This window comes from Vanellus vanellus (genome assembly GCF_965231255.1).
Source record: "Vanellus vanellus genome assembly, chromosome: 1".
In the NCBI taxonomy this organism is placed as follows: Eukaryota; Metazoa; Chordata; class Aves; order Charadriiformes; family Charadriidae; genus Vanellus; species Vanellus vanellus.
Window position 1 is genome coordinate 42,495,412 of NC_138905.1, and position 21,641 is coordinate 42,517,052.

The 21,641-nt window shown below is 37.2% G+C and overlaps 1 protein-coding gene across 1 annotated transcript in view; it reads right to left on the reverse strand.

Moving 5' to 3' along the window:
* Positions 1-444: 444 nt before the first annotated feature.
* CAPS2 (calcyphosine 2) overlaps positions 445-21,641 on the reverse strand; it is a 33,993-nt gene continuing 12,796 nt past the window's right edge. The window contains exons 8-18 of the mRNA XM_082498375.1: positions 19,290-19,357; positions 16,847-16,966; positions 15,702-15,776; positions 11,879-11,968; positions 11,678-11,771; positions 9,644-9,759; positions 6,596-6,672; positions 4,876-5,030; positions 4,244-4,363; positions 3,048-3,144; positions 445-1,746 (exon numbers count right to left, since the gene is read on the reverse strand). Coding sequence (XP_082354501.1) covers positions 1,571-1,746; positions 3,048-3,144; positions 4,244-4,363; positions 4,876-5,030; positions 6,596-6,672; positions 9,644-9,759; positions 11,678-11,771; positions 11,879-11,968; positions 15,702-15,776; positions 16,847-16,966; positions 19,290-19,357 — 1,188 coding nt within the window. The 3' untranslated portion in view covers positions 445-1,570. The remainder of the gene's footprint in view (positions 1,747-3,047; positions 3,145-4,243; positions 4,364-4,875; positions 5,031-6,595; positions 6,673-9,643; positions 9,760-11,677; positions 11,772-11,878; positions 11,969-15,701; positions 15,777-16,846; positions 16,967-19,289; positions 19,358-21,641) is intronic.

Here is a 21,641-nt window from a genome sequence, read left to right on the forward strand (position 1 = left end):
ATTCCAGGAGGAATGGGGAATAAAAAAATCATAATAAGCTACATCAGGATTCTTGCTTAGAATAAGCATTGGCAGAATTTGCCTTTCTCTGTAAACAAATACATACAGACTTTTGCAGCCCAAAAAGAACCTCCCAAAAATCCCTCATTTGAGGATTTAGAGCAGAAACTGCAATCCTAGTTACAAGTGAGGACAGGGCACAAATAATCAAAAGATAACAATGCACAAGCTATTAGGACACGAAAGTGCTATATCTAGAATAAACTAGTCAGCCACAGGTGGACCAAACTCCCTTATTTCAGCATTCGTTTCAGCACCGCCCTTAAATTCCTATGAAACACAAATTCTGTGTCAGAGGAAGGTTCTGTTAACCACAGACTTTAAATTCAAAACAGGCAGACAAGCACAAAGAAAACTAATATATTTTAATTGCATAGGCTTAAGAAATGCAGTTCAACATATAGTTAGTTTTGGTGACACGTGTATTGAATCCAGAGGTTCTATCTCTCTCTCTGTATATATATAATTAATAATACATTTTTTATTCCTTAACACAAAGAATTTTACAGAATTAACAAAATGTATCACATTGAAAAGCATATCTGGCTGAATATTTGAAGTAGCAAGGAATATTTTAATTCATGGTTTAATTTTTGTTGTGACACAGGTGGTTTGTTTTGGGTTTTTTTTTTCAATTTTCTGTTTTATTTTCAGAGCAGATAGGAAATGCTATGTATCAGTTTGACAAAGGATATCATTGCTAAGTTTTAGTTAAAAAATATCACAGCAATATAAAATACAGAAACCAGATATTTAAATATAAAGTATTCATTTTGAAATTCACCTAGCAAAATATAGGAAAGGAAGAAGTGCATTAAAAAAATATATGTGTGCTTATTAAAACCTTTGTGATTCAATGCTCAGCTTCAGATGCCCAATGAAAAAATAAGATCAGTCGAGACGGTCAACATGGTAGTTCAAAGGCTAATTGGTGTGAACATCTCTGCACTTTCAGTACTGCAGACATCCTCAGAAGTGGAAAAGGGTGACCTGCTCTCTTTTAGGCTAAGTAACAGCATAAAAAACAAGAAACAAGACAAAGAATTTTATGAGAATAAACATATTATTTTTATAAGTAGAAAACTCTGAAGAAAAGCTACCACTGATATTTAAACAGTCAAATCTAAAGCTTTATCACAATTCATCATAAAACTAAATTTTCTCTTGCATATACTCCTTCATGCATTTCAGTATTGTGATTCCCTCTTATTTTAAAATAGGCTACTTTATTCTAATATCAAGCAAAGGACACATTTTGGTATGGGGAACAGCATTTATTATTTCCAATAAAAAGGAATGAACAGCATTTCTACTAAAAAAGCAGTTAGCATAGCTCAACAGACACTCTAAGAAATTTGCCATGTATTCTGAAAGCATCTAAAATTTTCAGTCCCTGAAAACAGTTTAAGACACTAATTATGAAGTAACGCATATCAATACTAAATCCTCCCTTATTTAGCTCACTCCTTGTTTAGAAAATATCTCCTCTTCATTTTTGTCATCTTCTACTCTAAATTCCCCAAGGGTTCCTTAAGATATTAACAAAATCCTCGTCATCCATGATTCCAATACTTAATCCTTCATAGTAATCTTCAAACTCAGAATAGGACACTTCATTGGGGTTGCTGCAGGACTCTCCTAATGTTTCTAGAAATGACGATTTAATTTCTTCTTCTGTAGCTTTGCCTGTGGAAGTATATTTTTCCATTAAATATATTTTCAAGAATAGTGAATATATAGCATTTAATATATTTCAGACAAGAAACTTTCCAATTTTAGCTTGCAAATATTTTTTCTTGAACATTATCAATATTCTTATTTCAGAATGAAGTCATTGGCTCACTTAATACCAGCTGCAGAAATCATCCTGCTTTAATAGCACATGATCGCATTAAACTTCAACAGAAGTATGAAACTATAGTCAATTTCAATGAACTTTGAAATCAGGAAGATGTTTTTTTTTTTTTTCGAATGACTGCAAAAACTGAATAATGCATTCATTAATTAAATTTTTGGTAATTCAGAAGTTATCTTGTATTACATTAAACGTATGCTTTATTACAAGTTCAAAGCTTTAGGAAAAACTCAAGATGCAAGTTTGCATTCGAAAAGTGTTCTGCAATTGATGTGTATTTTAGTGACAATAAGGACTATACTCAACATGATTTCATAGCACTGAGAAAAAAATTGGAAAAATATAGCATTATAGCATGGGAAAAAACTGCATATGTAACATCCCTATACCACCATGTGTCTTCATATGTTACCAATAAAATCACTGGGAATACAAAAAACATCCTCTCTTCTACAGATGAAACAGAAAGGGTCAAGACACTAGGGAGACTTCACAACGACTAGTTTGGTACATGGAGATGTTATTTTAGGAACCGATATACAAATATTTAAATTCCTATTTTTTCAATGGCAGCATTTAAACATTTTTGAGAATCCTGAAAAAATAATGAAGGCACCAACACTTCCTCTGTAAAGGATGACAATCCTGTCCCAGAAATAAATGAATAATTTATTCAGAAGGAACTTCAAGTGCTGAGTACATTCGGTGTCAGTTGGAAACCCTGCATATTTTAATGGAAAACAGTAATATGAAAATAAGAGTATCCTCCTAAGTGAAAATTACTAATATCATATGTGTCACTGATAACTTGCACACCAAAGCTGAGAACAAACTACATAAATGTAGTCCTACACAGGTAGGGAAAGGAGCTACTCTGCATATATGCAGTATTTGCAGCTTGATAAAAAGCAAGTATTAAAATTGTTTATATGAACTCATTTATTATTTATAATCCTGTTCCAGATAGACACATTATAGCTCATCAGAGGAAAAAAAGTTCTCCTTAACAGCTCAAGTCTAAGCCACTATTAAAACAGTTTCTATTTGCAACTAGTTTCTGGATCTAGTATCTCTGCTGACAGATGACTTCAGTAGTTGCAGACTTTAATTTTTTTTTGTTCTCGTGAATTACCTGCCAATACTAGAGGATGTTTCTTTGCACAGTAACATTTTATGATATCTACCATAGGCACACTCCCAGTTTTGCTGAAATCTAGTTTCATATAAGCCTATAAAGGGGAAAAACAAAATCATATAAGCATATAAGGAAAAAGAAAAAAAAACACCGAAGTGAAAAGATGTAAAGATCAAATATACTTAACTACCTAGCATGTATTTTTAGATCTTGTGCAATGGATTATGTCAACTTACCTATTTTATGTAAGGCACCAGACACCTGAAAATTATTCTAGATTATGGAATTTCACGATTACTTTATCTCAAGAGCTTTCACATCAAATGTAGGTCCCCTCATCAACTCAAAAAAATTTGTCTTCTCTCCAAAATTTCTAGCTCATCCTTAGAACCAGACGTTAAGCTGCTTCCCTTCTGCCTCTTCCAATTACTAAGGTTCCTGCGTCATTCTGACAGGCGTCAACACAGCCTCTTCAGCACTGTTAGCAGCAGCTTCGTTTTCATTTCAGTTTACTCAAATACACATGCTCAATACATAAGGCTACAAGAGTCAGATCCTCCATAATTAAAAGTATGAAAGTACGTGTCATTTATCTTGATATCCAGTCACTACTCTATTGGCTGGTTTGTAATCAGTGTTTCATACTGCAAACAGCTCCACATTACATTATAATCATATAAAAAAGGGCATTTCAAATATCAGAATTCTCACAAATAATGACTCCAATTGTAGGTCTCAAATGAGGCAAGCATTATTGCCTCTATTTCAGACAACGAGGAAAAAAATCTGCACACAGATTCAGTGACGTGCCAAAATAAGGTGTCGTGGTTTAGGAAATTGATCCCGTTTTACCTCAAAAACCAGGACAACAGATTTCTGGAAGAGATAGTTTCAGGGTGCCAGATGCTTTATACACTGGACTGAACTGTAAGAATAGCACACATACGCATAAAGTCAAAATAATAAAGGAATTAATTCTAGAGTTCAAAATTAACTAATTCAACAATGGAACAGCATGCAGTCTTCTAATTTATGTTTCATAAATTGATCTGAAAGTTTAAAAAGTCAATTGCCAGATGTACAATTCAAGAAAAACAACAACAAAAACCCCAACAACCAGAACGTGACGAATGACCAACTTCAAAGTTGGACTGCAAAATATCTACACCTAGAATATCTGCAACCAAACTTACTTTTCTTACAAATGCTTTGCGATATTCATTCATTTCTCCAAATATGGCACGAGTAAATTCTCCATAGTCGACCTTATCACTCTTGCTATCATCAAGAATAAGCCATAAGGATTCAAAGTCCTGCAATTTAAAAATATTTTGCCAAAGTTCTTCACTATGTCCTAGAATAAAACAATTGCTGTAATAGGAAATTACAGTATTCTCACAAAAAAACCAACTTACAAATCAAAACTGACTCAAAGATTCATTAAAATAATGCAAGCCAACATCAGTCACCGATGACCGTAATTGACATTATTTGCAGTTTTGATAGCTGTGGGCTGTTTTTAAAACAGTAAAACCCGCAAAAAAAAGGTAAGTAAATAGCATCATATGAATTATTTTTAAAAGGCCAAAAAAGGAAAAAAATGGATTGCAATCCCACTTTCTTCTTCATGACGTAAGAAGATCGCACATTTGTACATTATTTTTTTTTTAATTATTTTTAGGAACTTCACAAATGCCAATATACCATAAGAGGAAAAAAAAGTTAAAAAAATAGCTATTAAACTACAGATTTAAGCAAAGAAAGGAAGTGATTCTATAAATTAAAGTAAGATAATACCCATGATTACAGTTTCAGCTAGACTTACCCCTTCAGGTATTTCCAAATGGAATGCTTTTAGAGCTTCTTTAAAGTCCGCCTGAGAAAGAAAACCATTTCTATTCTTGTCTACGTGTCGGAAATGCTTTCCTAAGCTTGTTATAACCCGAACTGCTCTTTTCCTTATTGTCTCTCTGAGTACACCTGAGGATTTAGAGAAATAAAGGACACAATGTTTACCTGAAGTTGGCCACATGCTATGGAGCTGATATAAAAGTAAACCACAACTACTTAGGACACTGCTGGTTAAAATGACACAACCACACATCCAGGCTCCCTTATCTTTGATGAGAGAATGTCATTTCAAAATGAAACTATCAGTTACTTCACATTTAAGTAGAAATCATATAAAGCAGCAGCCAACATCCAACAAAACATTTAAAGAGATTAGGGAAGGAAAGGAAAAACGGGTATCATCCCTTTATGTGCTCAGATTATAAAACTGCTTACTTCTGCTAGAATTGATTACAAACCGTGACTCAACATACAAAGCAATTTAGGAACACTACTTTGGTATTACATTCCATTATGGGACACACAGTTGCTCTTTCATTGTTCAAGCACGTTAAATACACGTGGAAACAGGAACAAATGTAAGTAATTCTGCAAAATCATTCCAAAAGGATATAGAGAGAACTATTTCTACGGTAAAAATAACAGCCTTATCAAAATCTCTAGGTAGCAGGTTTACTTTAAGGATGTCTGAGTTTCTCAGCATACTCTGTTAACAGAAATCACCTGATATTATTATATCTTCAGATTACTTTTATCTACAATTATAAAGCCAAATAGGGGGGACGGGGAATGAAGAAAGTTTTTTCCAGTAAAGTTCAAATTCAGACATATGTTAAAAGATGTCTTGAAGTATATACATGTAACCTTCTTCCAAGCCACACCAGCAAATCTTAGATGTAGTCAGATAATTGAGAAATCAATTTGTGTCTATTACGCAAGGAAAACAAGGAATAACTATTAAGATTTAAAAATATCCCTAATTTATTATTCCAATGATTTTTCTAAACGAAACTGTCCAAACAGATTTTAGTGACCAAAGAGTGCTTACTTAAAACAGGTTCAGCTAATGACAGTAAATAGTGGAGATTCTGCGACCTGGAAGCTGTTCAGTTCAACAGTTTTTGTTGACCACAGGTTACAAAGGTAATACACAGCACTGCATAAACATCTTTCCATAATTTTAAACACAAAACTTTGCCTTTGTTCTAAAGATTGTAGGTAGGAACCTGGTAAAATTTAATTACATGTTCCAGAATATACTACTCAATTGTACTCACATATTTTAATATGCATAATATTAAAGACTATCAAAAGAAATTATAAAAAGAAATGGCCTAAAGAAGTATCTAGGACAAAATTAACTGTAACTTTTAAAATTCAATGCCAGTTTAACATAGGATTGGCATTATGCTTCAGCATTTTTTCAGATTATGTCAACACAGAGATTAACATTTTATTGACCGCATTCACAATTATTCTATACTGTCTCCACTATCTTTAGCCAGCCTGTTTATTTAAAGAAAGAGAGAGGAGAAAGTATTCTTATAATTGATTTATTCTGGTATCAGATTCTAATAACATTTATCAGAATATCTAACTTCTGTTTAATTTCATTAATGTTACTATTCTTTGCATCGAACTGTAAAGATAAAAATACAGAAATTAAAATTAAATTGGTTCTGGTAGACACAAACCTTGAATCTTCTTGAAAACTTTGCTGTTATCAACCACTTGCTTGGAACACTCTTGCTTGAATTCCACAGAAGAAGCTCTAAAATAATCAAAGTTAATCTTCATTAGTGAAAGTACATGTAATATTACTGAATTCAAAACAGCTGTAATAAAAAACACATATTGAGCTTCATATTTCATTCTTATACTACCCTTATAAGCATAGTATCGACTTGCTTGAGTTTGAGATGGCACACACAATAGCTGCAGATATGCAGAAATTCTGTTCTGACAATATTCCATTAGCAGCTCCTCTACTAATGCATTAATCATGCGTAATTCCTCCTGTCTGTAAAATATCCAAAAATTTATTTAAAGACAGTCCTAATCTTCAGCTCAGGCCACTAGAAGAGTTTGTTAAAGCAACTACATTTAGTTATCAATAGAAAATAACATGAAGTAGCTACAAATCTCCCTTTAGAAGAGAAATAGCAAGAGTGTAGATCAAAACCTGGATAAGCATATCTCGGGTATGATCTAAGAATTACGGTTAAATTTTGTGATTCCCTTCTGAGAAGAGCTTCCCAGAAACCCCCATCAAAAATTATTATAGACTTTGATAAAAAAATACTAGGGAAGAATCTATTGGGGGGGGAAGTCCAACAGTTATTTTAATCAGAATAGGAAGGCAAATGCAAAAGTACTACTGTCAATTTTGAGCTGCTTGCTCACCAGTGCTTTGACATGGAGTACTCCTCCTGGTTTCTGAGGCCAAAGACTTACCTCTCTGCTGCATATTAAGACTTTTCATCACCACCTTGGGTATCTCCCATTATGAAGTCCCTAAAAGCTTGTCTATATCAAACCACCTAAACCGGAAAGTCAACAACCACCTACAGAGGACAGCATGCTCTCTCTAAAACACATGTAAAACAAAAGATTCATGGCTTGTGACAGCAGGGCATAGCTGCTCCTGAAAACCTGCAATAGACCGTTTGGACTGTACCTGAGCAGGATTCTCTGAGTACAGTAATGGAGGTAAGAGGACTCAATTCAAGAGTTATGCACCAGAGAATACTGTTTGATAACACTCCCATTCAGAAGAAAAGGACAGACTTCACAATTTGAAATTTAAACACTAATGGAAAGAGCACAGAGAGAGAGTATAAAAAAGAAACAGTCTGTTCCACCAGAGGTAGCGGAAAATCCAAAATTATAACCCAGTGAGCACGTATTCTTTCTGGAGCCTTCAGAGATAACAGTGGATCAACTCCAAATTCCACAGGCATAAGATTAGCAACAAACAAAAGAAAAAGTTGTTTACCAGAATGATAAGCTTCTGAAATTTAAAGTGTCTTACATAAACTATCTGAAATTAAACTATATTGGTTTTTATTTCATGGAAACCTTGCAGAGAGGGAACAATTAGCACTAAGCTTCATATAACTATATATTTCTATAACCAATTACATTTGAATTTACTGTTTTATGTACTTTTAGCTCACTATGGCTCCTTTGCAGAGCTTTCCCTGTAAAGGGACCTTAAAGTGAATATTACCGTAACTGAAAACAAGCTTCATGCGTCTAAACACTGGCAGAAATAAAAATAATAGTCAGTTAAGTTGTGCTAACAAAGGTAGGCTTTGGATAGTGAATGTATTTAATTGAGATTCTGTTATTGCTGTTCCTAGTCAAGAAGGGATTGAAGCACCTGATATATGAGGAGAGGCTGGGAGAGTTGGAACTGTTTAGCCTGGAGAAGAGAAGGCTTGAGGGATTTTATCAGTGTGTATAAATACCTGACAGAAGACTGAGACAGGCTCTGCTCAGCGGAGCCCAGTAACAGGACAAGAGGCCATGGGCACAAACTGAAACACAGGAGGTTCCCTCTGAACATCAGGAAACACTTTTGTACTGTGAGGGTGATCAAACACTGGAATACGTTGTCCACAGAGGTTGCAGAGTCTCCATGCTTGAAGATATTAAAAAAACTCAACTGGATGCAGCCCTGAGCAACCTGCTGTAGTAAACTCTGCTCTGAGCACGGGGGGTTGGACTAGAGACCCTCTTGAGGTTCCTTTTCTACGATTCCATGATTTTAGGAAAATTTCTACTTGTAACATCTGCTATTGGCTAACACTCCTCACCAAAATTTGAGTAATCAAACTCTTGACTATATTTCCAACACTGTTAAGTAACTTCCATGTTCAGGCAACATAGCAGTGCAATAAATTTTATACCAAGATTTTATTTGTGCTAAGAACCACTACACTCACAATAAAACCCAGAAAACCCAGAGAAAGATGCTTCATTCCCTAGAAAGTTTACTACTGTATAGATACTGAGATAAGAATATTACCTTCAAAAATAACTCATACTCAAAGATTAACATTCATCTAACCATTTGAAAAAGCTCTAAGAAATTCCCATTTTTCCGACTATGGAACAACATAATTTACTAAAACTTATTTTGAAAGAGTAAGTGCAGAAATCCTGTCCCCGTGCCTGAAGTCTTCAACATGGGGCGATATCTGGAAAAATGAAGGGATAGGAAAAGGAAGGAAAAAGAAAATGAAAAAGAAAAAACAGAGTGAGAAACCTCCAATCCTTCCCCTGCCTGTGTTCAAACACTTGAGTTATCATGACTGATACCATACCAGCTTTTAACATAAGCTTCACAAGAGACTCAATTATAACAATGGTGATCACTAAAAAAGCATTTTTCTCCAGGCGTAGTATTTTAGTTCATCACATAAGAAAATTTCCATTATTTGATTTGTATATAAAAACATCTGACTTCAAACAAAGCAAATGAGACAGTTTCATAATTTAATTAATTCTTATTTTAAAATTACTTTTTATCTATCTAGAATGTCATTGAATTACAGAACACCCACTAACATCTATTACTAATTTCTCCTAACGACATGTCCTGGTTTGAGGACACAACAGCCTAAATACAGATATTTTTTTTAGCAGCATAAGTCATAAGATATTAGAAGCTCTTATTAAAAAAATGTTTTTCGTTTAAGGAAGGAGAGGTAATTTCAAAAACATTAAGCTGCACTTACTTTAGAAAATCCATAGCTGCTTCATCAATACTTATCACACGAAGGGTGAGAACTGGGTTCTGCTTAAAACTTTCTGGAAGGTTATGATCAAAACTTCGGAAAGTTAGGTTAGCTCCCTGTTGGTAAAGCATGTAATGATTTACAAATAGGTGGTATATTTCATAAAATACATACTGCAAGACCTTCAAGAAGTATGACTGTTAAAAGCCTTAGTACAAAATGATGAAAAGGTGTAGCCAAGGTCAGTTAACCTTCTTAACAGAGCCCTTCTAGTACTAAATAAAAACAGCTGCAGGCTCCAAGATGACACATTATCCTCTACATAGAAGTTTGTCTAGTAAGAGGGCCTACTGTTGCCTAATCTACAGCTGAGAAACATAAGACTACAGATTGTTGCTCTCTCAGCCAGGCTCTACTTTTCAATTTTTCTTTTCCTTCATCCTTCATCCAAAACTCACTGGACCACAGAAGAGCATCACAGAAGGTACCACATTGATTCCATGAGTTCTCTCAGACTAGAAGAAACCCTCCAGTTATTTTCAATGACCTAAAAGCATACTTGAGATAAACAAACAACTAAAACGTAGCCTTCCCAAAGTCCAAATCATTCCTGCAATGTTTAAAAAGTTATTCTTTAAAATTGCTAGATTTCACTAATAAATATTGAATAAGAACACGTTATTAGTAGCATAGAGTTCTACTACCCAGTATCGTCTCTTCTGAGTATTACAAATTCCCCTTCCCTCAAAGTTGGGGACAGAGGACACACCTCACATGTTCTGCAAAATTAAAGATGTTTTTTTGGTTCAGAAGAGGAGGGAAGGGGAGAGAAACAAAAGCAGCAAACTAAAAGCAAAGAATGCTGAGAAGAATCTAAAGCAGCAGTAGCTCTAACTGTAATACCCATGCAGACTTGGGTTATAAAGCCTCCAAAACTCATAAATTAAGAAGGAGACAGAGACACTGCTATTGTGCCAGTGTCTCAATCATTTGGACTTCGTAAGAGATTTTTATATCTTAATGCCAGCCCAGAAACCTAGTTTGCAGATATGGAGATTCACAGATACAATATCATTCCAAAGAGCTATTGAACTCAGTCGCAGTACATTTTCTGGATGGCTTTAGGATGCATGTTTATTCATAACACATTTCCATCTGCAGGTTGCAAAGATACACAGACAATAAAAATTAAAAAAAAAAAAAATCTCTAAAAAATAGCTTCAACCTCCATGCCATAAAGAAAGTATTATATTTCATCTTGGAAACTCATATCATAGCCACAGGTAAACAGTTAGGATTAGGCAGGTGATTAGACAAAACACTCTAAAAACTAATGTTGTCTCTTTTACTTTCAATACTTCATTCAAACACAGTCTTTGCTGTAAACTTAAGATTTGCAGGAGGATGTGAAGAAAGTGAAAAAACTGTACTTGAAAAACTGCTCAAGTATTTATAAACTAGGAACACTTAACCCAGTACAGAAGTACAACAATGCAGAAGATGCAATGTGATTTGTAGTTACCCATCAAATTAGCTGGTAGATGAAGTTTACCACTGTTTACCACTGTACTCTAAACAGCTAGTGGTAAACATTTTCAAACTTCAGGTTAAAACTAATTAATTTGCAATTTCCTCATGTGTAAAAATATATTTAATCATTTCCTCGTGTCAAAAAAGCCAGCAGACCTTGCAAAGTTTATTAATTTTTAACAAGTGCTTTGGTCTACACCTTCAGGACTCTCCTTCCCGAGTTGTTCATTTTGCCTACAAAAAGGACTACACTGTCTGCAGTCTTGTGCCCTCTAGTGGGAAAATTACAAACTATAGCTTAATTTGAGGCCAAAACCGGAAACTCTAAAATGTGGGGCAGCAAAATAATCCAGACTCCTGAAAATCTTAAATTCGAAAATGTTACTGAATGAAAAGACTTTTGGTCTTCTCGGAAAGATAGATCACAATTTTCAACTCGAATATCTAAATATTACTTCCAAATCACCAACAAAAGCGATTTATATTCAACGAAAGAATACTTACAATATAGAAGTCACTAAGATCATAAGCTTTTCCCTTCTTTTGTCCACGTTGATGTTGATAAACTCCCTTCTGAATAAAAGGCAAGGCATTTGTTCTGTGAAACATAATTCAAAACTGATATTAAAAGAATTAAATTTATTTGTTTCTTAAATACAGTGGAAAATGTTTTCTAAAACCGTTTTAAAAAGTAATTTATCCTACCTATTTTTTCCAAACTGTCGAAATTCATACACAGTAAGGGATCTGTCACATGTGAAAAAAAATCCAATCAACTCTCTACAAGCATCACGACTGGGGAATAAGCAGGAAGAGTTAGAAACTCTTGTTCGGTCAGGAGATTATGATCTGGTGGCAATTACAGAGACATGGTGGGACAGCTCACATGACTGGAATGTGGTCATGGGTGGCTATGTCCTTTTCAGGAAAGACAGGCCAGCCAGGCGAGGTGGTGGAGTTGCCCTTTACGTGAGAAAGCAACTACAATGTACCGAGTACTGTCCACGTTCAGTTGAGGAGCAAGTTGAGAGTCTGTGGGTGAGGATTAAGGGACAGGCTGGCAGGGGTGACACTGTTGTGGGTGTCTATTACAGGCCACCAGATCAGGGGGAGGAAGTTGATGAGGCCTTCTATGGGCAGCTGAGAGTGGCCTCACAGTCACAGGCCCTGGTTGTCGTGGGGGATTTTAACTTTCCGGATGTTTGCTGGAAGGACTACACAGCCAGCCAGCCTCAGTCTAGGAGGTTCCTCCAATGCATTGATGACAACTTTCTGATGCAAATGGTGGAGGAGCCGACTAGGAGAGGTGCACTGCTGGATCTTGTCCTCACTAACAAGGAGGGTCTGGTGCAAGGAGTAAAGGTTGAAGGCTGCCTTGGCTGCAGCGACCATGAGATGGTGGAGTTCATGATCTCGGCTGGTGGAAGCAGAATAGCAAGCAGAATCGCAACCCTGGACTTCAGCAGGGCAAACTTTGGCCTTTTCAAACAATTACTAGGGGAAATCCCGTGGACAAAGCTGTTTGAAGGTAAAGGTGCCCAGGATAGCTGGTCAGCATTCAGGGACTGCTTCTACCAAGCTCAAGATCAGAGCATCCCGACACGTAGGAAGTCAAGGAAGGGAGCTAGGAGACCTGTGTGGCTAAACAGGGAACTGCTTGGCAAGCTCAAGTGGAAGAAGAGAGTTTATAGATCATGGAAGGAGGGGCTGACCACTTGGGAGGAGTACAGGGCTGCTGTCAGGGGATGTAGAGAGGCAACTAGGAAAGCTAAGGCCTCCTTAGAGTTAAACCTGGCAAGAGGGGTCAAAGACAACAGGAAGAGCTTTTTCAAATACATGGCAGATAAAACTAACACCAGAGGCAATGTAGGCCCACTACTGAATGGGGTGGGTGCCCTGGTGACAGAAGATACAGAGAAGGCAGAACTATTGAATGCCTTCTTTGTCTCTGTCTACTCTGTCGGGGGCTGTCCTGAGGAGTCCTGTTCTGCTGAGACCCCAGATGAAGTCAAGTCAATGGATGGGTTTGCCTTAGTTGATGAGGACTGGGTCAGAGACCAGTTAAGCAACCTGGACATCCATAAATCCATGGGTCCGGATGGGATGCACCCGCGGGTGCTGAAGGAGCTGTCTGAAGTCATTGCTGGACCACTCTCCACCATCTTTACCAAGTCTTGGGAAACGGGCGAGGTGCCTGAGGACTGGAGGAAAGCAAATGTCACTCCAGTCTTCAAAAAGGGCAAGAAGGAGGACCCGGGTAACTATAGACCGGTCAGCCTCACCTCCATCCCTGGGAAACTGATGGAGCAGCTTATCCTTGGTGCCCTCTCAAGGCATATCAAGGATAAGAGGGTTATTAGGGGCAGTCAGCATGGCTTTTCCAAGGGGAAGTCATGCTTGACCAACCTCATAGCCTTTTATGAGGAAATAACGAGGTGGATGGATGATGGCAGAGCGGTGGATGTGGTCTACCTTGACTTCAGTAAAGCATTTGACACGGTCTCCCACAGCATCCTCATGGCTAAACTGAGGAAGTGTGGACTGGATGACCGGATAATTAGGTGGACTGCGAGCTGGCTGAAGGAGAGAAGCCAGAGAGTCGTAGTTAATGGGGCAGAGTCCAGTTGGAGGCCGGTAACCAGCGGAGTGCCTCAAGGGTCGGTACTGGGGCCCATATTATTCAATATATTCATTAATGATTTAGATGAGGGAATTGAGTGTACTATCAGCAAGTTTGCTGATGACACTAAGCTAGGAGGAGTGGCTGACACGCCAGAGGGCTGTGCTGCCATCCAGAGAGACTTGGACAGGCTGGAGATTTGGGCAGGGAATAACTTAATGAAATACAACAAGGGAAAGTGTAGGGTCCTACATCTGGGCAGAAACAACCCCAGGTTCCAGTATAGGATGGGGAGCTACCTGTTAGAGAGCAGTGTAGAGGAAAGGGACCTGGGGGTCCTGGTGGACAGCAGGATGACCATGAGCCAGCACTGTGCCCTTGTGGCCAAGAAGGCCAATGGCATCCTGGGCTGTATTAGAAGGGGGGTGGTTAGCAGATCGAGAGAGGTCCTCCTTCCCCTCTACTCTGCCCTGGTGAGACCGCATCTGGAATATTGTGTCCAGTTCTGGGCCCCTCAGTTCAAGAAGGACAGAGAGCTGCTGGAGAGAGTCCAGCGTAGGGCAACTAAGATGATTAAGGGAGTGGAGCATCTCCCTTATGAGGAAAGACTGAGGGAGCTGGGTCTCTTTAGTTTGGAGAAGAGGAGACTGAGGGGTGATCTTATTAGCGTTTATAAATATATAAAGGGGGAATGTCATGAGGATGGAGCCAGGCTCTTCTCAGTGGCGACCAGTGATAGGACAAGGGGTAATGGATTCAAGCTGGAACACAAGAGGTTCCACTTAAATTTGAGAAGAAACTTCTTCTCAGTGAGGGTGACAGAGCACTGGAACAGGCTGCCCAGGGAGGTTGTGGAGTCTCCTTCTCTGGAGACATTCAAAACTCGCCTGGACACCTTCCTGTGCAACCTCGTCTAGGTGTTCCTGCTCCGACAGGGGGATTGGACTAGATGATCTTTTGAGGTCCCTTCCAATCCCTACCATACTGTGATACTGTGATACTGTGACCATTTCTAGAAGGAAAATTGGAAAGCATGTTTATGATTTTGCATCTATATAAACCCAATTCAACCCAAATGTAAATAACATCTGTATTTGGAATATGCATTTTATTTCCAACGTTGCATATTGTACAATCTTTTTCTTTGAAAGAGGTATCTGACTATTTTTTCTAAATCACTGTGGAATTAAAACTTCTGGATTTGGACACATACTTTTACTCAATATTCTATTCTCTGTAATATTAAAAACACGTTTCAAGGCTTCATGTTTTAGTACACCAATGTAATTTTCACTCATTAACTAAAGCATTACTAACACCAGGACTACTGCATTCATTATGGTATATGAAGCTATGTGGCTGAATCCTCAGCTACATCTAACAAGTATACAACTCACTGCTTCAGAAAAGCGCCACTTTCAAAGATGAAGAATATGATTATGTCACCGCTACTCCATTCAGAACAGTTTCAAAAATGCCCCAAACCTGCAAGTTTTATACTTAATACGTAAGGAGCTATAAACAAGACACAAAGCCATCCTTTCCATCCACAGTGGTTGCCACATACTAAGACAAGGCTAAAAGAATTTTTAATTACCTGAGGTGCAAGGGCTAAGAGCACTGTTTTACACAGCCCCTGTGCTAACTGTCCTGCACAGAGCTATGGGTATGATGGTAACATAACATTACTTATGCATCTTAACACTGTACAATGGGACAGTAAAGCCACTATCCATCAGCCATGTCAAAATTTATTATACATGTATGCATATATATACCCACAAAGCACATTTTTTTTTTATAAACATAGCGAACAGAAAGGTTCAGTGCAATTAATTATTTCAAGAGGGTAAAGATCATCATTGATAAATTCATAGAATTGAAAAGCTTCACAAAATTTGTGATTACCTTGATATAATCCTACTATCAAAGCGTAGCTTGTTAGAGAGCATGTTTTCAGTTAATCCTGATTTTGTCCTTATTCTGTGAAAATAATGCAGCACGGTAATGACACCTATATACTTATGGAGAAACGTTACATAAAAATCAACTGTTTCAAAACAGCAAAAAATGTGAAATACGGTATCCTTGGCAACTGGCTGAGGAGATGATCCCTCGTAGCTGAATTAGAAAGCAAGAGTAGTAATGTGGAAGGTGTTCTGTAATTATATAATACAAGAGTACATTCACAGAAGGCACAGATATGAATGGAATATTTTGTTTACATACACTTATATCAAGAATTAAACCTCTACCACTCACCATACATCCACCAATCAATGTGTTTACTTGCAAAAATACCCAGGTTGGGACTTCTTTACCCACCTAGGGCTTTTTTTGGGTTTTTTTTTTGTTTTTTTTTTGGTTTTTTTTTAAGAATACAAAGATGGCATTTGTTGAGAAAGACTTTAAAGCAGGATGTTAAAACACACAAAGCGGAGATGTTTGCCTGCATGTTGAGAAAGATTAACAGAACAAAACTCAGACCTGCAGATTCATTTAATTTTATGGATCACAATATTTTCTCAGTTTTTCTTAAGCCCTTGGAGTTACTATTTCAATGCTCACAGGCCAGGAGTGACACTTAAATGCCAATATGGTTAATTATTGCAGTAGAAATCAAAACATGAAAGAAAAGTATGATTATATTGTGAAGATCTGCATTAGCATTGACGGATGCATATTTATGCAATTTTATGCACCTCAGGATAAGAAGCTCTAAAAGGATGTGACAAGATTGCAAACATTCAACAGCTCAGAAAAGGCTGGCAAAACCCTGTGATGAACAGTATCAATATAAGCTTAAGAATGTTCTCCCAGGTTTTATAAATTCTATGAATCAATCATTATACATAGAGAATCTACATAAAAAGGTCCCACCAGGCAATTACAAGCATGGGGAGGCTATAAAAAAGGCCTCACATGAAGCTGGTAGATCCAAGCCAGAAATAAAACATCTGGAAAGGCAAACAGACTTCACAGAGCCCAAAATCATAAAAAAAATACAGCAGAAAATATATCTGTAAAAAAAATGACCACTAGAGAAAACTTACTTTGTTTCATGCAGCGTTCTTTTTCTAAAACGCATTGGTGCTGTCCCAAATCCCAGAAGTCCATGAGCTTCCTTGCAAACATCTGCACGCATGGATTGCTCTGGGTCACTTATAACAGCTCTGGCCAGAAAGAGCAGGGAGAAGCCCTCTGACTATTAGTAAGCTTGAATTTCAGCTCTTACATATTGTTACTCAGGAAAGAAAACACCCAAGAATAACACAGCAATAAAATCTTGGGAGTTTTCCGTTAAGCTTGCATAAATTTGTGGGCTTATTTTTTTTGTTTGTTTGTTTTTCAAAATTCTGAAGTCGATTACTCAAAATCAAATATATGCAATAATATTCTGGCAGTGCACTACTATGTAGTAACTTTACATGTATATATGTATTATTTAATGTATATTTTATATAGGTATATATACAATTTTATATATCACAGAATAGTAGGGGTTGGAAAGGACCTTCAAAGATCATCTAGTCCAACCCTCCTGCCAAAGCAGGTCCACCTAGAGCAAGTTGGACAGGAACGCATCCAGGCGAGCTTTGAGTATCTCCAGAGAAAGAGATTCCACAACCTCTCTGGGCAGCCTGTTCCAGTGCTCTGTCACCCTCAAAGTAAAGTTTTTTCTCATGTTCAGATGGAATTTCCTGTTTTCCAGTTTGTGCCCATTGCCCCTTGTCCTGTCACTGGGCACCACGAAAAAGAGCCTGACCCTATCCTCTTGATACCCACCCTTTAGATATTTATAAGCATTGATAAGACCCCTTCTCAGTCTTCTCTTCTTCAGGCTAAACAGACCCAGGTCTCCTAGCCTTCCCTCATATGAGAGGTGCTCCATTCCCTTGATCATCTTTGTAGCCCTCCACTGGACTCTCTCCAGTAGTTCCTTGTCTTTCTTGAACTGGGGAGCCCAGAACTGGACACAGAACTCTAGTTATGCCCTCAGGAGGGCAAAGTAAAGGAGGACGATGACCTCCCTCAACCTGCTGGCCATGCTCTTTTTAATGCACCACAGGATACCATTGGCCTTCATGGCACATTGCTGGCTCACGGTCATCTTGCTGAACTGCCTTCCAGCAGTGTCTGGGGTTATTCTTCCCTAGGTGCAGGACCCTACACTTTCCCTTGTTGAACTTCACGAGGTTCCTCTTCGCCCAACACTCTAGCCTGTCCAGGTCTCACCGAATGGCAGCACAGCCTTCTGGTGTGTCGGCCACTCCTCCCAGTTTTGTGTCATCAGCAAACATGCCAAGGGTACACTCTGTCGCCTCATCCAGGTCATTGATGAATATGTTGAACAAGACTGGACCCAGTACTGACCCCTGGGGAACACCGCTAGCTACAGGCCTTCAGGTGAACTCCGCACCACTGATCACAATCCTACATACATGTGTGTGTATATATATATCCACACACAGAGATATTTTATATATACGTATATATAAAATAAATCCTGGGATTTAAAAGGGTGTTTGTTTTGTTTTCTTTTCTTCTTTCCACTATTTCTGTGAATATTCCATCAGATATTCTTTATCCATGGCTCCCCCCAAAATCAGTAACAGCAGTTACTAGTACCAACCGGTGACACTTGGCATTGGCACTTCCTCTCCCAAAGCACTAACACAGCTGTGTTAGTACAGTCCCACCAAGCAGACAAGAAACAGATGAATTAGTTTCTGGATATTTTGATATTCTCTGTATCAGTTTAACAAGTAAACAAATGAAGAAATGATTTAAAAGTACGTTAGATTCTTTTTACATTATTGAAATAGTTCATAATCAGAAGGAAAAAATAACTTTTTACAGCTAATATAGTTTTATAAACTTGCTCTCTAATCTACACAGATCCATCTTCACACACATCAGTTATGCTGATTTAACTGCAAGATTGGCTCTACTAAAAAAAAATAAAAATCAAAACACCTTTGTGTTTCCTTTAATAGTTTTTTTTTCATGCAACAGTTTTGAACTAATCTTCCCCGATTAACATCCTATTCTCTGACACCAATTTGTTTGGCAGTACTGGCACATTTATATTTGGAATATAAATAGAGAAATTTTTTAAATTAAAGGTTCATCCTGATGCAGTTGCAGACTACTGAATATTGTTTTGACATTGTCAACAGAAGGGTTCAGAGTAGGAGAAGGAATACATGAAAAAATAAGGCAAAGCCGCTAAAGGAGGTTAAGCACAGAATGAACATCCGTGATCCAAGATGCACAAACCTGTGCATTAAAAAGACTTTTCATTTACTGATCTTTTAATGTAAATTAAAAAAAAAAAATCATTTAAAGAATTTTTGCAAATAACAACACTATATAAGACTGCATAAGACTTGGAAAGAGATGATCAAAACACCTACTAGGCAAGAAATCCATGCACTCACAGATCTAAATTCTCCTGTAGGGAAAACTGAAATTTTATATTATAAATTCACTTACCTAGATAATTGATCCACCATCACTTGTTCTACTACAGCCTGTTTTCTCCTCTCTGCAGCAACATCCTCCTGCAATGAAAAACTGACTAAGGGAAAATGAAATACATAACACCAGACACTTCAAATAATAAATCACCCTTTAAGATAGCATTCAGAGGTCACAATCTTACCAATGTCACAATTAATCTTTTTTTTCCATCTTTTTGAATAGAGTTCTATTTACATAACAAATAGACAAATAATATTCTCTACTACACACTCAAATTGTCTATGCATATTAGCTCTCAATAAATATGAGAATTCTAGTATTTCTGTTGACAGACAGCATCCTTATCTCTGTATTCTTTCCAATAAATTCTGTAAGTACAATACCGCCTGAGGAAACTCACACTCTTCCAGGTTTCATGGTTGACACAGGTTCCAACTCAGAGAATGAAACTTTACCTCCAGAAATATTTAGTCAAAAAAAAATCTTTTAAGATTTAGTCTCAAGGCACAATTTTTATTTGCTGCATGCCACAATAATTTTATGCTGAGACAGGACAATCTGCAACACCTTTCAGGAAAGATCATGCTTAGGGGGAAGAGGATTTAACATGATATTATTATTATTTTTTTTATTAGAGTAACACTGAACCATAACCTTGTGCCATTCACTGTAAAGTGCTCAGGTGTTGATCTTCATTTGTTTAATAGAAAGAGAAACCAAAGCACAAGAGGATGCCCCCAGGACAGCATGGAGGCCTCTGGCAACAACCAGGCCCTGGCATCTCTCTTTGTTTTATCTTCCAGATTTTGGAACTTTTTCACTGCAGTTAAATTTGCCTTTTTCCCCCTCAAAAAAAATAATATTTATATATGAGAAAATAGAGATGATTATTACTGAGGGGGAGAAAACAGTGATTATTATTACTGAGGGGGTTTATGCAACCTTTTTGACAACTCTGTATGTATTCTGAAACTGAAGAATTAAGGTATTTTTCTGACTGGTTATTTTTTTCCACACAATTCTTGTGTGCAAACGAAATTCTAGATAGATAAGCCTTCCCATGGCAGAAGAACCACCAAAAGTTGGTTCCCAGACACCAAGTACCTGTAAGGGATAATCCCTAATTCCACAGAGATGTTATGGGTATAATTCACAACCTTCAAGAAAATACTGATTGGCATTAGCCAAAAAAAAACCAAACCAAACCTCCCAAAACCCCAGCAATGAAAAAACCCAAATAAATAACATAACATCAGACCAGCTGGTGTTTATTCTGAACAGATTTTAAGCCTTAAAAGATTTCAGAATTATAGGAAATAGAGGGATTTTTAGTTTGCTTTCATATCTCATTTTTTTTCAGCTATCAGAACTATAGGTGTTTTATTCTGAGTTACTGAATTTTTGCCCATTAACTGTCACAACAGATGTATTAAAAAGCATTATGTAAAGGAGGACACAGTGACAATACGTAGCAGTGTTTGTTAAAGCACAACATATTCCATGGACTCTGTCTTATAGAGCCAAACCAGCTAGCATGCTGAAGAAAGAAACCAAACCTTACACCCTGAATTTCAATTGAATACTAGGTCACTAAATGTACTCTTCCACGGAACATCTTCCACTCACCTCTTAGACAAAAGCTCTACTATGAATTTACAAAAGTGCTGAGACAAACATCGAACTTGCAGCAGCTTTCACCATTTAAAAAGCAGTAACTCTTGTTCACAAAATATGATTATTCAGAGAAAACCAACCTTCTTCCAAAACCCCTGGTTTTATTATATATAGCGTCTATTGGCAATCACACATGTACTATAATCTGCCTTGAATATGGGAACTTTCATCCCAAACCACATAAAAATTAAAAGAAATACTACTGTAGACTTTTTGGTAATGATAGTAAAAGGAAATTTTAACATTGTGTATTCTTAAGCAAGTTTTTAAAACACCTTAAAATCAAATGCTACAGTTGAGGCAACGTATACCAAATGGAATTAATATGTATGCAGTTACTATTTCCATTTTTTCCCATTATTCCTGCCACTAGGAGTGCGAGAGAACCTGAGAGATACTCCTAGAAAGAGACAGCCAGCCTGTGCAACCATCAGTGTTAATCAATAACAAAAGTGCTTCCACAGGTCATGATGACACCTTGCTCAGATGGCTGCTGGCTTTCTTTTAAAGCATACCAGCTGCAGTGCACCTGTTATTTTGTGGTCCTGCACTACTCCCTTTCTCAGTTTTTTCAGCTTATTTGATTTAACATTAAGTAGTTACTCTAATGATACTTCAAAACTTTTTTCCATTATCTTCACCCTGTAGTATAGATTTTTAAATTTATTCTAAAAAACAACAATCAGGAAG